This window comes from Salmo trutta, chromosome 21 (genome assembly GCF_901001165.1).
Source record: "Salmo trutta chromosome 21, fSalTru1.1, whole genome shotgun sequence".
Lineage (NCBI taxonomy): Eukaryota > Metazoa > Chordata > Actinopteri > Salmoniformes > Salmonidae > Salmo > Salmo trutta.
The window spans coordinates 51,290,515-51,304,935 of NC_042977.1; the positions used below are offsets into that span (position 1 = coordinate 51,290,515).

At 40.1% G+C, this 14,421-nt stretch overlaps 1 protein-coding gene across 1 annotated transcript in view; it reads left to right on the forward strand.

The window, feature by feature from the left end:
* Positions 1–2,810, forward strand: part of LOC115156489 (kinesin-associated protein 3) — a 64,779-nt gene extending 61,969 nt beyond the window's left edge. The window contains exon 18 of the mRNA XM_029703911.1: positions 2,222–2,810. Within this exon, the coding sequence (XP_029559771.1) occupies positions 2,222–2,333 (112 nt within the window). The 3' untranslated portion in view covers positions 2,334–2,810. The remainder of the gene's footprint in view (positions 1–2,221) is intronic.
* The last annotated feature ends 11,611 nt before the right edge of the window (positions 2,811–14,421 follow it).

Sequence of the window (14,421 nt, forward strand, 5' to 3'; positions counted from 1 at the left end):
GTATACTGTATGTTTGTAATATTTGTAATGTATACTGTATGTTTGTAATATTTGATATGTATACTGTATGTTTGTAATATTTGTAATGTACTGTATGTTTGTAATATTTCTAATGTATACTGTATGTTTGTAATATTTCTAATGTATACTGTATGTTTGTAATATTTCTAATGTATACTGTGGGTTTGTAATATTTCTAATGTATACTGTGTGTTTGTAATATTTCTAATGTATACTTTATGTTTGTAATATTTGTAATGTGTACTGTATGTTTGTAATATTTGTAATGTATACTGTATGTTTGTAATATTTGTAATGTATACTGTATGTTTGTAATATTTGTAATGTGTACTGTATGTTTGTAATATTTGTAATGTGTACTGTATGTTTGTAATATTTCTAATGTATACTGTATGTTTGTAATATTTGTAATGTATACTGTAATATTTTTAATGTATACTGTATGTTTGTAATATTTCTAATGTATACTGTATGTTTGTAATATTTGTAATGTATACTGCATGTTTGTAATATTTCTAATGTGTACTGTATGTTTGTAATATTTCTAATGTATACTGTATGTTTGTAATATTTCTAATGTATACTGTATGTATGTAATATTTCTAATGTGTACTGTATGTTTGTAATATTTCTAATGTGTACTGTATGCTTGTAATATTTGTAATGTATACTGTATGTTTGTAATATTTCTAATGTATACTGTATGTTTGTAATATTTCTAATGTGTACTGTATGTTTGTAATATTTCTAATGTATACTGTATGTTCGTAATATTTCTAATGTATACTGTATGTTTGTAATATTTGTAATGTACTGTATGTTTGTAATATTTCTAATGTATACTGTATGTTTGTAATATTTCTAATGTATACTGTATGTTTGTAATGTGTACTGTGTGTTTGTAATATTTCTAATGTATACTGTATGTTTGTAATATTTCTAATGTATACTGTATGTTTGTAATATTTAATGTATACTGTATGTTTGTAATATTTCTAATGTATACTGTATGTTTGTAATATTTCTAATGTGTACTGTATGTTTGTAATATTTCTAATGTGTACTGTATGTTTGTAATATTTCTAATGTATACTGTATGTTTGTAATATTTGTAATGTATACTGTGTGTTTAATATTTCTAGTGTGTACTGTATGTTTGTAATATTTCTAATGTATACTGTACGTTTGTAATATTTCTAATGTATACTGTATGTTTGTAAAATTTAATGTGTACTGTATGTTTGTAATATTTCTAATGTGTACTGTATGTTTGTAATATTTCTAATGTGTACTGTATGTTTGTAATATTTGTAATGTGTACTGTATGTTTGTAATATTTGTAATGTATACTGTATGTCTGTAATATTTGTAATGTATACTGTATGTCTGTAATATTTGTAATGTATACTGTATGTTTGTAATATTTGTAATGTATACTGTATGTCTGTAATATTTGTAATGTATACTGTATGTTTGTAATATTTCTAATGTATACTGTATGTTTGTAATATTTCTAATGTATACTGTATGTTTGTAATATTTCTAATGTATACTGTATGTTTGTAATATTTCTAATGTATACTGTATGTTTGTAATATTTCTAATGTATACTGTATGTCTGTAATATTTGTAATGTATACTGTAATATTTTTAATGTATACTGTATGTTTGTAATATTTCTAATGTATACTGTGTGTTTGTAATATTTCTAATGTATACTGTGCGTTTGTAATATTTCTAATGTATACTGTATGTTTGTAAAATTTAATGTGTACTGTATGTTTGTAATATTTCTAATGTGTACTGTATGTTTGTAATATTTGTAATGTGTACTGTATGTTTGTAATATTTGTAATGTGTACTGTATGTTTGTAATATTTGTAATGTATACTGTATGTTTGTAATATTTCTAATGTGTACTGTATGTTTGTAATATTTCTAATGTATACTGTATGTTTGTAATATTTCTAATGTGTACTGTATGTTTGTAATATTTCTAATGTATACTGTATGTTTGTAATATTTCTAATGTGTACTGTATGTTTGTAATATTTCTAATGTGTACTGTATGTTTGTAATATTTCTAATGTGTACTGTATGTTTGTAATATTTCTAATGTATACTGTATGTTTGTAATATTTGTAATGTGTACTGTATGTTTGTAATATTTGTAATGTATACTGTGTTTGTCTCTCTCCAGTGGAGGTGCCGATGGGTTTGACCTGACTACGGGGACCTCGAGTCGACCAGCCACCGGCTTCGGCTTCAGACCAGACGAACAGTTCTTCTACGACTACACTTCTTCCAGATAAACCTTCACCATCCACATAGTCTGGCCGACCCCCATCAACACTTCACACTGACCAGCCCCCATCAACACTTCACACTGACCCCCATCAACACTATGAACACTGACCCCCATCAACACTTCACACTGACCCCCATCAACACTATGAACACTGACCCCCATCAACACTTCACACTGACCAATCCCCATTCACTATGAACACTGACCAATCCCCATTCACTATGAACACTGACCAATCCCCATTCACTATGAACACTGACCAATCCCCATCAACACTATGAACACTGACCAATCCCCATTCACTATGAACACTGACCAATCCCCATTCACTATGAACACTGACCAATCCCCATCAACACTATGAACACTGACCAATCCCCATTCACTATGAACACTGACCAATCCCCATCAACACTTTGAACACTGACCAATCCCCATCAACACTATGAACACTGACCAATCCCCATTCACTATGAACACTGACCAATCCCCATTCACTATGAACACTAGGTGTGCCTCCCAAATGGGAACCTATTGGAATCTGGTGAAAGTAGTAGAGCACTATTTCTGAAATAGGGTACCACTTGAGATGCACCCTAACTAGTGTTAGGGATACCTGGAGGGTCATTTACATTTTAGTCATTTTAGCAGACGCTCTTATCCAGAGCGACTTACAGTAGTGAATGCATACATTTCATTTCATGCAATTTTTTTATTTATTTTTATTATTATTATTATTATTTGTACTGGCCCCCCCCGTGGGAATCGAACCCACAACCCTGGCGTTGCAAACACCATGCTCTACCATCTGAGCCACAGGGGAAGACGTTTTCAGGGACCAGTGTGTTAGTGACTATTGAAACATTCTGCAGTCAGCGTCATAATCCCCTGGCTTTACTTGTCTTCTGTGTGCTAATGTAAGCTGACAGCCATCTTGTTTTTTTATTTTATATATACACTCGATTTACTGGATTTGAAATGATTCAAATGTATTATTGGAATGTTTTTATTATTCGGGCGATGCTAAGGTAAGGTAGGTGCAAATATCATGCTAGATGTTGACTTTTATTTTAACATGAGGTCGCAAAGACCTTATATTATGTTTTGTAGACATTTACATGTTTATATTATCACACAAATCACACACACACACACTTCTGCATGAATATTACTTAAAACTAAGGACCACTGAATCATTAATAAAAAGATTGTCATTAAAATAGAATTGCAGTACAGGCTACTAAGGTGCTAACGCTGCTACACATGTATTTGTTTTATTTTTGCGTTGTAATTTCACAAAATGTCCATAATATATCTGCACTAATAGTGGAATGGTAGTGTTTAACAGGATGACTTACCCGATAGTGTTGTGATTGGCTGTGATTGTAACTTTTTGTTTTTCTCCCACCAGAGAAGGGAATCTGTTGTCAAAATGGGAAAGTTGTTTTGACTTTTGTGGCTGTGTTATCTAGTGGAAATCGTCTCAAGTGGGAATTTCCTGGTTGCAAAAATTCAACATTGTTCGCTCAATTTCAGTTAGTGTAGGAAATCATTGAACCATCTAAATCACTGTCAACTATCTTTTCAATAACATAAAAATGTTTTTAAAGCTGTTTGAAGCTGGTGGACCAAAACCAAAAGTGAAAACTTCTCTCTCGCCAACAGTGAAATAGCAGAGCACCAAATTCAAAACAACAAAAATCTCATCATTCAAATTTCTCACACATACAAGTATTATACACCATTTTAAAGATAATCTTCTCGTTAATCCAACCACACTGTCCAATTTCAAAAAGGCTTTACGGCGAAAGCATAGCATTAGATTATGTTAGGACAGCGCCTAGACAAGAAAAACCACACAGCCATTTTCCAAGCAAGGAGAGGCGTCACAAAAACCAGAAATACAGCTAAAATGAATCACTCACCTTTGATGATCTTCATCAGATGACACTCCCAGGACTCAATGTTACACCAGACATGTATGTTTTGCTCGATAAAGTTCATATTTATATCCAAAAACCCCATTTTACATTGGCGTGTAATGTTCAGAAATGTTTGCCTCCAAAACTTCCAGTGAATGAGCACATCAATTTACAGAAATACTCATCATAAACGTTGATAAAATATACAACTGTTATTCAAAGAATTATAGATACACTTCTCCTTAATGCAACCGCTGTGTCAGATTTCAAAAAAGCTTTTATTTATTTATTTTATTTCACCTTTATTTAACCAGGTAGGCAAGTTGAGAACAAGTTCTCATTTACAATTGCGACCTGGCCAAGATAAAACAAAGCAGTTCGACACATACAACAACACAGAGTTACACATGGAGTAAAACAAACATACAGTCAATAATACAGTAGAAAAATAAGTCTATATACAATGTGAGCAAATGTGGTGAGATAAGGGAGGTAAAGGCAAAAAATACCATGGTGGCAAAGTACATACAATATAGCAAGTAAAACACTGGATTTGTAGTGGAAGAAAGTGCAAAGTAGAAATAGAAATAATGGGGTGCAAAGGAGCAAAATAAATAAATAAATACAGTAGGGGAAGAGGTAGTTGTTAGGGCTAAATTATAGATGGGCTATGTACAGGTGCAGTGATCTGTGAGCTGCTCTGACAGCTGGTACTTAAAGCTAGTGAGGGAGATAAGTGTTTCCAGTTTCAGAGATTTTTGTAGTTCGTTCCAGTCATTGGCAGCGGAGAACTGGAAGGAGAGACGGCCAAAGGAGGAATTGGCTTTGGGGGTGACCAGAGAGATATACCTGCTGGAGCGCGTGCTACAGGTGGGTGCTGCTATGGTGACCAGTGAGCTGAGATAAGGGGGGACTTTACCTAGCAGAGACTTGTAGATGACCTGGAGCCAGTGGGTTTGGCGACGAGTATGAAGCGAGGGCCAGCCAACGAGAGCGTACAGGTCGCAGTGGTGGGTAGTATATGGGGCTTTGGTGACAAAACGGATGGCACTGTGATAGACTGCATCCAGTTTATTGAGTAGGGTATTGGAGGCTATTTTGTAAATGACATCGCCGAAGTCAAGGATCGGTAGGATGGTCAGTTTTACGAGGCAGCATGAGTGAAGGATGCTTTGTTGCGAAATAGGAAGCCAATTCTAGATTTAACTTTGGATTGGAGATGTTTGATGTGAGTCTGGAAGGAGAGCTTACAGTCTAACCAGACACCTAGGTATTTGTAATTGTCCACATATTCTAAGTAAGAACCGTCCATAGTAGTGATGCTGGATGGGCAGGCAGGTGCGGGCAGCGATCGGTTGAAGAGCATGCATTTAGTTTTACTTGTATTTAAGAGCAGTTAGAGGCCACGGAAGGAGAGTTGTATGGCATTGAAGCTCGTCTGGAGGTTTGTTAACACAGTGTCCAAAGAAGGGCCAGAAGTATACAGAATGGTGTCGTCTGCGTAGAGGTGGATCAGAGATTCACCAGCAGCAAGAGCGACATCATTGATGTATACAGAGAAGAGAGTCTGCCCAAGAATTGAACCCTGTGGCACCACCATAGAGACTACCAGAGGCCCGGACAACAGGCCCTCCGATTTGACACATTGAACTCTATCAGAGAAGTAGTTGGTGAACCAGGCGAGGCAATCATTTGAGAAACCAAGTCTGCCGATGAGGATGTGGTGATTGACAGAGTTGAAAGCCTTGGCCAGGTCAATGAATACAGCAGCACAGTATTGTTTCTTATCGATGGCGGTTACGATATCGTTTAGGACCTTGAGCGTGGCTGAGGTGCACCCATGACCAGCTCTGAAACCAGATTGCATAGCGGAGAAGGTGCGGTGGGATTCGAAATGGTCGGTAATTTGTTTGTTGACTTGGCTTTCGAAGACCTTAGAAAGGCAGGGTAGGATAGATATAGGTCTGTAGCAGTTTGGGTCAAGAGTGTCCCCTCCTTTGAAGAGGGGGATGACAGCAGCTGCTTTCCAATCTTTTGGAATCTCAGACGACACGAAAGAGAGGTTGAACAGGCTAGTAATAGGGGTTGCAACAATTTCGGCAGATAATTTTAGAAAGAAAGGGTCTAGATTGTCTAGCCCGGCTGATTTGTAGGGGTCCAGATTTTGCAGCTCTTTCAGAACATCAGCTGACTGGATTTGGGAGAATGAGAAATGGGGAAGGATTGGGTGAGTAGCTGTGGGGGGTGCAGTGCAGTTGACCGCGGTAGGGGTAGCCAGTTGGAAAGCATGGCCAGCCGTAGAGAAATGCTTCTTGAAATTCTCAATTATAGTGGATTTATCGGAGGTTACAGAGTTTCCTATCCTCAGTGCAGTGGGCAGCTGGGAGTAGGTGTTCTTATTCTCCATGGACTTTACAGTGTCCCAGAACTTTTTTGAGTTTGTGTTGCAGGAAGCAAATTTCTGCTTGAAAAAGCTAGCCTTGGCTTTTCTAACTGCCTGTGTATGTTGGTTTCTAACTTCCCTGAAAAGTTGCATATCACGGGGGCTGTTCGATGCTATTGCAGAACGCCACAGAATGTTTTTGTGTTGGTTAAGGGCAGTCAGGTCTGGAGAGAACCAAGGGCTATATCTGTTCCTGGTTCTACATTTCTTGAATGGGGCATGCTTATTTAAGATGGTGAGGCAGGCATTTAAAAAAAATAACCAGGCATCCTCTACTGACGGGATGAGGTCAATATCCTTCCAGGATACCGGGCCAGGTCGATTAGAAAGGCCTGCTCACTGAAGTGTTTCAGGGAGCGTTTGACAGTGATGAATGGAGGTCGTTTGACCGCTGACCCATTATGGATGCAGGCAATGAGGCAGTGATCGCTGAGATCTTGGTTGAAAACAGCAGAGGTGTATTTAGAGGGCAAGTTGGTTAGGATGATATCTATGAGGGTGCCCGTGTTTACGGCTTTGGGGTTGTACCTGGTAGGTTCATTGATCATTTGTGTGAGATTAAGAGCATCAAGCTTAGATTGTAGGATGGCTGGGATGTTAAACATGTCCCAGTTTAGGTCACCTAGCAGCACGAGCTCTGAAGATAGATGGGGGGGCAATCAGTTCACATATGGTGTCCAGAGCACAGCTGGGGGCAGAGGGTGGTCTATAGCAGGCGGCAACGGTGAGAGATTTGTTTTTAGAGAGATGGATTTTTAAAAGTAGAAGTTCAAATTGTTTGGGTACAGACCTGGATAGTAGGACAGAACTCTTCAGGCTATCTCTGCAGTAGATTGCAACACTGCCCCCTTTGGCCGTTCTATCTTGTCTGAAAATGTTGTAGTTAGGGATGAAGATTTCAGAGTTTTTGGTGGACTTCCTAAGCCAGGATTCAGACACGGCTAGGACATCAGGGTTGGCAGAGTGTGCTGAAGCAGTGAATAAAACAAACTTAGGGAGAAGGCTTTTAATGTTATTATGCATGAAACCAAGGCTATTACGGTTACAGAAGTCATCAAAAGAGAGCGCCTGGGGAATAGGAGTGGAGCTAGGCACTGCAGGGCCTGGATTCACCTCTACATCACCAGAGGTACAGAGGAGGAGTAGGATAAGGGTACGGCTAAAAGCTATGAGAATTGGTTGTCTATGAAGTCCAGAATAGAGAGTAAAAGGAGCAGGTTTCTGGGGGCGATAAAATAGCTTCAAGGTATAGTGTACAGACAAAGGTATGGTAGGATTTGAATACAGTGGAGGTAAACCTAGGCATTGAGTGATGATGAGAGAGATATTGTCTCTAGAAACATCATTGAAACCAGGTGATGTCATCGCATGTGTGGGTGGAGGAACTGAGAGGTTGGATAAGGTATAATGAGCAGGGCCAGAGGCTCTACAGTGAAATAAGACAATAAACACTAACTAGAACAGCAATGGACAAGGCATATTGACATTAAGGAGAGGTATGCTTAGCCGAGGGATCATACTTTACAGCGAAAGCACACTTTGCAATAATCTGAGTACAGCGCTCAGTCACAAAACCAAACCCGCCATTTTGTGGGGTCAACTAAAATCAGAAATAGCATTATAAATATTCACTTACCTTTGATGATCTTCATCGGAATGCACTCCCAGGAATCCCAGTTCCACAATAAATGTTCATTTGTTTTGATAAAGTCCATGTTTATGTCCAAATACCTCCTTTTTGTTCGCACATTCAGTCGAGTAACCAAAATGCACTGTGCTCGTGCAGAGAGTTCAGACGAAAAGTCAAAAGTTATATTACAGTTCGTAGAAACATGTCAAACGGTGTATAGAATGAATCTTTAGGATGTTTTTATCATAAATCTTCCATAATATTCCAACCGGACGATTACTTTGTCTTCAAAAAGGAAAAGGAACACAGCTAACTCTCACGGGAGCATGCGCCACTGAGCTAATGTCATTTTCTCAGTCATCTGATTCCAAGACCTCTTATTCTCTCCCCATTCACAGTAGAAGCATGAAACAACGTTCTAAAGACGGTTGACATCTAGTGGAAGCCTTAGGAAGTGCAAAATGACCCCACAGACACTGTATATTGGATAGGGAATCACTTGAAAAACTACAAACCTCAGATTTCCACACTTCCTGGTTGGATTTTTCTCAGGTTTTTGCCTGCCATATGAGTTCTGTTATACTCACAGACATCATTCAAACAGTTTTAGAAACTTCAGAGTGTTTTCTATCCTACCTTCTGGGCCTGAGTAGCAGGCAGTTTACTGCGAGCATGCCTTTCATCCGGACATCAAAATACTGCCCCCTACCCAAGAGAGGTTAAAGGCTCAGGCATGAGTCTCCATCATGTTACAGGGAAGTAGAATGCAGGGGAGAGGGCACATTTTTTTGGAATGCAGCATAAAGCTGTTGCAATTCCCCTAGATTCCACATGGGGGAGAAATGCTAAGTGTAGCACCTTTAAGTTCTTCTTATTATATCTGCATGAACAGACAAACCAGTCATGTTGTCAGCTTTGGCTCAAGGATCACGTTACTCTAGCTATATTTAACATAACCTCATATGTTCTTCAAGGCTACTGGCTATTGTCTGCTTGAGTCAACATACTGCATTTAATCACCATTAAATACTCAATACACTGTAGAGTGCATACCTTGTAACTACACGTAACAACAACAAAAAAATAATGCACTAGTTAACTATGTATAATGTGTATATATATACTAATCTGTTGGGTCAGACTGTATTAGCCCTGCAGGCTAGCCCTAACCAAGACCAGAAACATGTATTTAGAGAATTGGGACATTGAGGTTTCTCCATTATGATGCGCTTACATGGCACTACAACATTCTATAACAGCCATGTTAGAACCCCATTAACATGACACTACAACATTCTATAACAGCCATGTTAGAACCCCATTAACACTACAACATTCTATAACAGCCATGTTAGAACCCCATTAACATGACACTACAACATTCTATAACAGCCATGTTAGAACCCCATTAACATGACACTACAACATTCTATAACAGCCATGTTAGAACACTATTAACATGACACTACAACATTCTATAACAGCCATGTTAGAACCCCATTAACACTACAACATTCTATAACAGCCATGTTAGAACCCCATTAACATGACACTACAACATTCTATAACAGCCATGTTAGAACCCCATTAACACTAAAACATTCTATAACAGCCATGTTAGAACCCCATTAACATGACACTACAACATTCTATAACAGCCATGTTAGAGCCCCATTAACACTAAAACATTCTATATCAGCCATGTTAGAACCCCATTAACATGACACTACAACATTCTATAACAGCCATGTTAGAACCTCATTAACATGACACTACAACATTCTATAACAGCCATGTTAGAACCCCATTAACATGACACTACAACATTCTATAACAGCCATGTTAGAACCCCATTAACATGACACTACAACATTCTATAACAGCCATGTTAGAACCCCATTAACATGACACTACAACATTCTATAACAGCCATGTTAGAACCCCATTAACATGACACTACAACATTCTATATCAGCCATGTTAAAACCCCATTAACACTAAAACATTCTATATCAGCCATGTTAGAACCCCATTAACATGACACTACAACATTCTATAACAGCCATGTTAGAACCCCATTAACACTACAACATTCTATAACAGCCATGTTAGAACCCCATTAACATGACACTACAACATTCTATATCAGCCATGTTAGAACCCCATTAACACTACAACATTCTATAACAGCCATGTTAGAACCCCATTAACACTACAACAGTCTATAACAGCCATGTTAGAACCCCATTAACACTACAAAATTCTATAACAGCCATGTTAGAACCCCATTAACACTAAAACATTCTATAACAGCCATGTTAGAGCCCCATTAACGCGACACTACTGGCCTGATATTGACTACACTATCTAGCTACTTCCCTCTCCTTACTGGCCTGATATTGACTACACTATCTAGCTACTTCCCTCTCCTTACTTGCCTGATATTGACTACACTATCTAGCTACTTCCCTCCTTACTGGCCTGATATTGACTACACTATCTAGCTACTTCCCTCTCCTTACTGGCCTGATATTGACTACACTATCTAGCTACTTCCCTCTGTTTACTGGCCTGATATTGATTACACTATCTAGCTACTTCCCTCCTTACTGGCCTGATATTGACTACACTATCTAGCTACTTCCCTCTGTTTACTGGCCTGATATTGATTACACTATCTAGCTACTTCCCTCCTTACTGGCCTGATATTGACTACACTATCTAGCTACTTCCCTCTCCTTACTGGCCTGATATTGACTACACTATCTAGCTACTTCCCTCCTTACTGGTCAGATATTGACTACACTATCTAGCTACTTCCCTCCTTACTGGCCAGATATTGACTACACTATCTAGCTACATCCCTCCTTACTGGCCTGATATTGACTACACTATCTAGCTACATCCCTCCTTACTGGCCAGATATTGACTACACTATCTAGCTACTTCCCTTTCCTTACTGGCCTGATATTGATTACACTATCTAGCTACTTCCCTCTCCTTACTGGCCTGATATTGACTACACTATCTAGCTACTTCCCTCTCCTTACTGGCCTGATATTGACTACACTATCTAGCTACGTCCCTCCTTACTGGCCTGATATTGACTACACTATCTAGCTACTTCCCTCTCCTTACTGGCCTGATATTGACTACACTATCTAGCTACGTCCCTCTCCTTACTGGCCTGATATTGACTACACTATCTAGCTACGTCCCTCTCCTTACTGGCCTGATATTGACTACACTATCTAGCTACTTCCCTCCTTACTGGCAAAGCAGTTTGACACATATAACAACATAGAGTTACACATGGAGTAAAACAAACATACAGTCAATAATACAGTAGAAAAATAAGACTATATACAATGTGAGCAAATGAGGTGAGATAAGGGAGGTAAAGGCAATAAATAGGCCATGGTGGCGAAGTAAATACAATATAGCAAGTAAAACACTGGAATGGTAGATTTGACAGTAGATGAGTGTGCAAAGTAGAAATACTGGGGTGCAAAGGAGCAAAATAAATAAATACAGTAGGGGAAGAGATAGTAGTTTGGGCTAAATTATAGATGGGCTATGTACAGGTGCAGTGATCTGTGAGCTGCTCTGACAGCTGGTGCTTAAAGCTAGTGAGGGAGATAAGTGTTTCCAGTTTCAGAGATTTTTGTAGTTCGTTCCAGTCATTGGCAGCAGAGAACTGGAAGGAAAGGCGGCCAAAGGAGGAATTGGCTTTGGTGGTGACAAGTGAGATATGGCTATGAGACCGAGACAGTGTTAAACAGGTGGTATTGCATTACTATACTGATGGTGGTAGACAGTGGCGTGCAGTGGTGGGCTCTTGCAATGATGGTAAAAAATCAGTAGGCTACATGTTGGTTTGAATGAACAGAAAGGCTTCAACGTACAGTAAATGTCTTACACTTACAGCAAGCAATGTGTCAGAACATGCAGCAGTAGGCAGCAGCAGTAGGCAGCAGCAGTAGGCGGCAGCAGGGCAGCAGCAGTAGGCGGCAGCAGGGCAGCAGCAGTAGGCGGCAGCAGTAGGCGGCAGCAGTAGGCAGCAGCAGTAGGCAGCAGCAGTAGGCGGCAGGGCGGCAGCAGCAGGGCAGCAGCAGCAGTAGGCGGCAGCAGTAGTCAGCAGCAGTAGGCGGCAGGTCAGCAGCAGTAGGCGGCAGCAGGGCAGCAGCAGTAGGCAGCAGCAGTAGGCAGCAGCAGTAGGCAGCAACAGTAGGCAGCAGCAGTAGGCAGCAATAGGCAGCAGCAATAGGCAGCAGCAGGGCAGCAGCAGTAGGCAGCAGCAGTAGGCAGCAGCAGTAGTCAGCAGCAGTAGGCGGCAGCAGTAGGCAGCAGCAGGGCAGCAGCAGTAGGCGGCAGCAGTAGGCGGCAGCAGCAGTAGGCAGCAGCAGTAGTCAGCAGCAGTAGGCGGCAGCAGTAGTCAGCAGCAGTAGGCGGCAGGGCAGCAGCAGTAGGCGGCAGCAGGGCAGCAGCAGTAGGCAGGAGCAGTAGGCAGCAGTAGGCGGCAGCAGGGCAGCAGTAGGCGGCAGTAGGGCAGCAGCAGTAGGCAGCAGGGCAGCAGCAGTAGGCGGCAGCAGTAGGCGGCAGCAGCAGTAGGCGGCAGCAGCAGTAGGCAGCAGCAGTAGGCAGCAGCAGTAGTCAGCAGCAGTAGTCAGCAGCAGTAGGCGGCAGCAGGGCAGCAGCAGTAGGCAGCAGCAGGGCAGCAGCAGTAGGCGGCAGCAGGGCAGCAGTAGGCGGCAGCAGGGCAGCAGCAGTAGGCAGCAGGGCAGCAGCAGTAGGCGGCAGCAGTAGGGGGCAGCAGCAGTAGGCAGCAGCAGTAGGGGGCAGCAGCAGTAGGCAGCAGCAGTAGGCAGCAGCAGTAGGCAGCAGCAGTAGGCAGCAGCAGTAGGCGGCAGGATACACTTTTTATAGCCACTTCCTATTCTGTGGCACACTTCCCCATTGAATTACTTCTGTTGCTGGTTGACAATAGTGCTTTATTTGATATGTTTATATGTTTATATGTACAGTACTTTCTGTTAGAGGTTTCTTATATTCTCAGTTTATATTAAATATGATTTTATATTAGAGCTTTTGTTTATTGTTTGTTTTATAATAGTCATGTTTATTATTTTCTTAATTGTATTTAAAGTATGTGTTACTTTATTGTGTTACTAAGGGGAGAACAGCACAGTAGTGTATTTGATGGGAGAACAGTGCCTGAAGCTCATAGGAACCACTGTAAACTACTGCTGTGAAGGACCCTATAAAACCATATGAGGGATTTATTGGTGTGGACTGTGAAGGACCCTATAAAACCATATGAGGGATTTATTGGTGTGGACTGTGAAGGACCCTATAAAACCATATGAGGGATTTATTGGTGTGGACTGTGAAGGACCCTATAAAACCAGATGAGGTATTTATTGGTGTGGACTGTGAACATTACTGCAAATAAAATCACTGTTGAAATTGATTTCTGATTTCTGATTTTTGTTAATTAAAAAAAAAAATTAAGTATTTAATTTGAATATAATATTATGATCATGCATAATTGATCAGGACAATTCCCTTTTATTGTGAACAAACACTGAAATGAATGTTAATGCAGGGGAGAGTTGAGCCACCCTTGTTCTAGGAAACTGTGAAGGAAGAAACCACATGGGAAACCTGGTAAACTCAGGTGGGATTGTCAAACGTTTTCCTGCCGACAGACAATACTTAGCGCCTCTGAACAGAGTGTCAAATCAAATCAAATGGTACTGTATTAGTCACGTGCGCCGAATACAACAGGTGTAGTAGACCTTACAGTGAAATGCTGAATACAACAGGTGTAGTAGACCTCACAGTGAAATGCTGAATACAACAGGTGTAGTAGACCTCACAGTGAAATGCTGAATACAACAGGTGTAGTAGACCTCACAGTGAAATGCTGAATACAACAGGTGTAGTAGACCTCACAGTGAAATGCTGAATACAACAGGTGTAGTAGACCTCACAGTGAAATGCTGAATACAACAGGTGTAGTAGACCTCACAGTGAAATGCTGAATACAACAGGTGTAGTAGACCTCACAGTGAAATGCTGAATACAACAGGTGTAG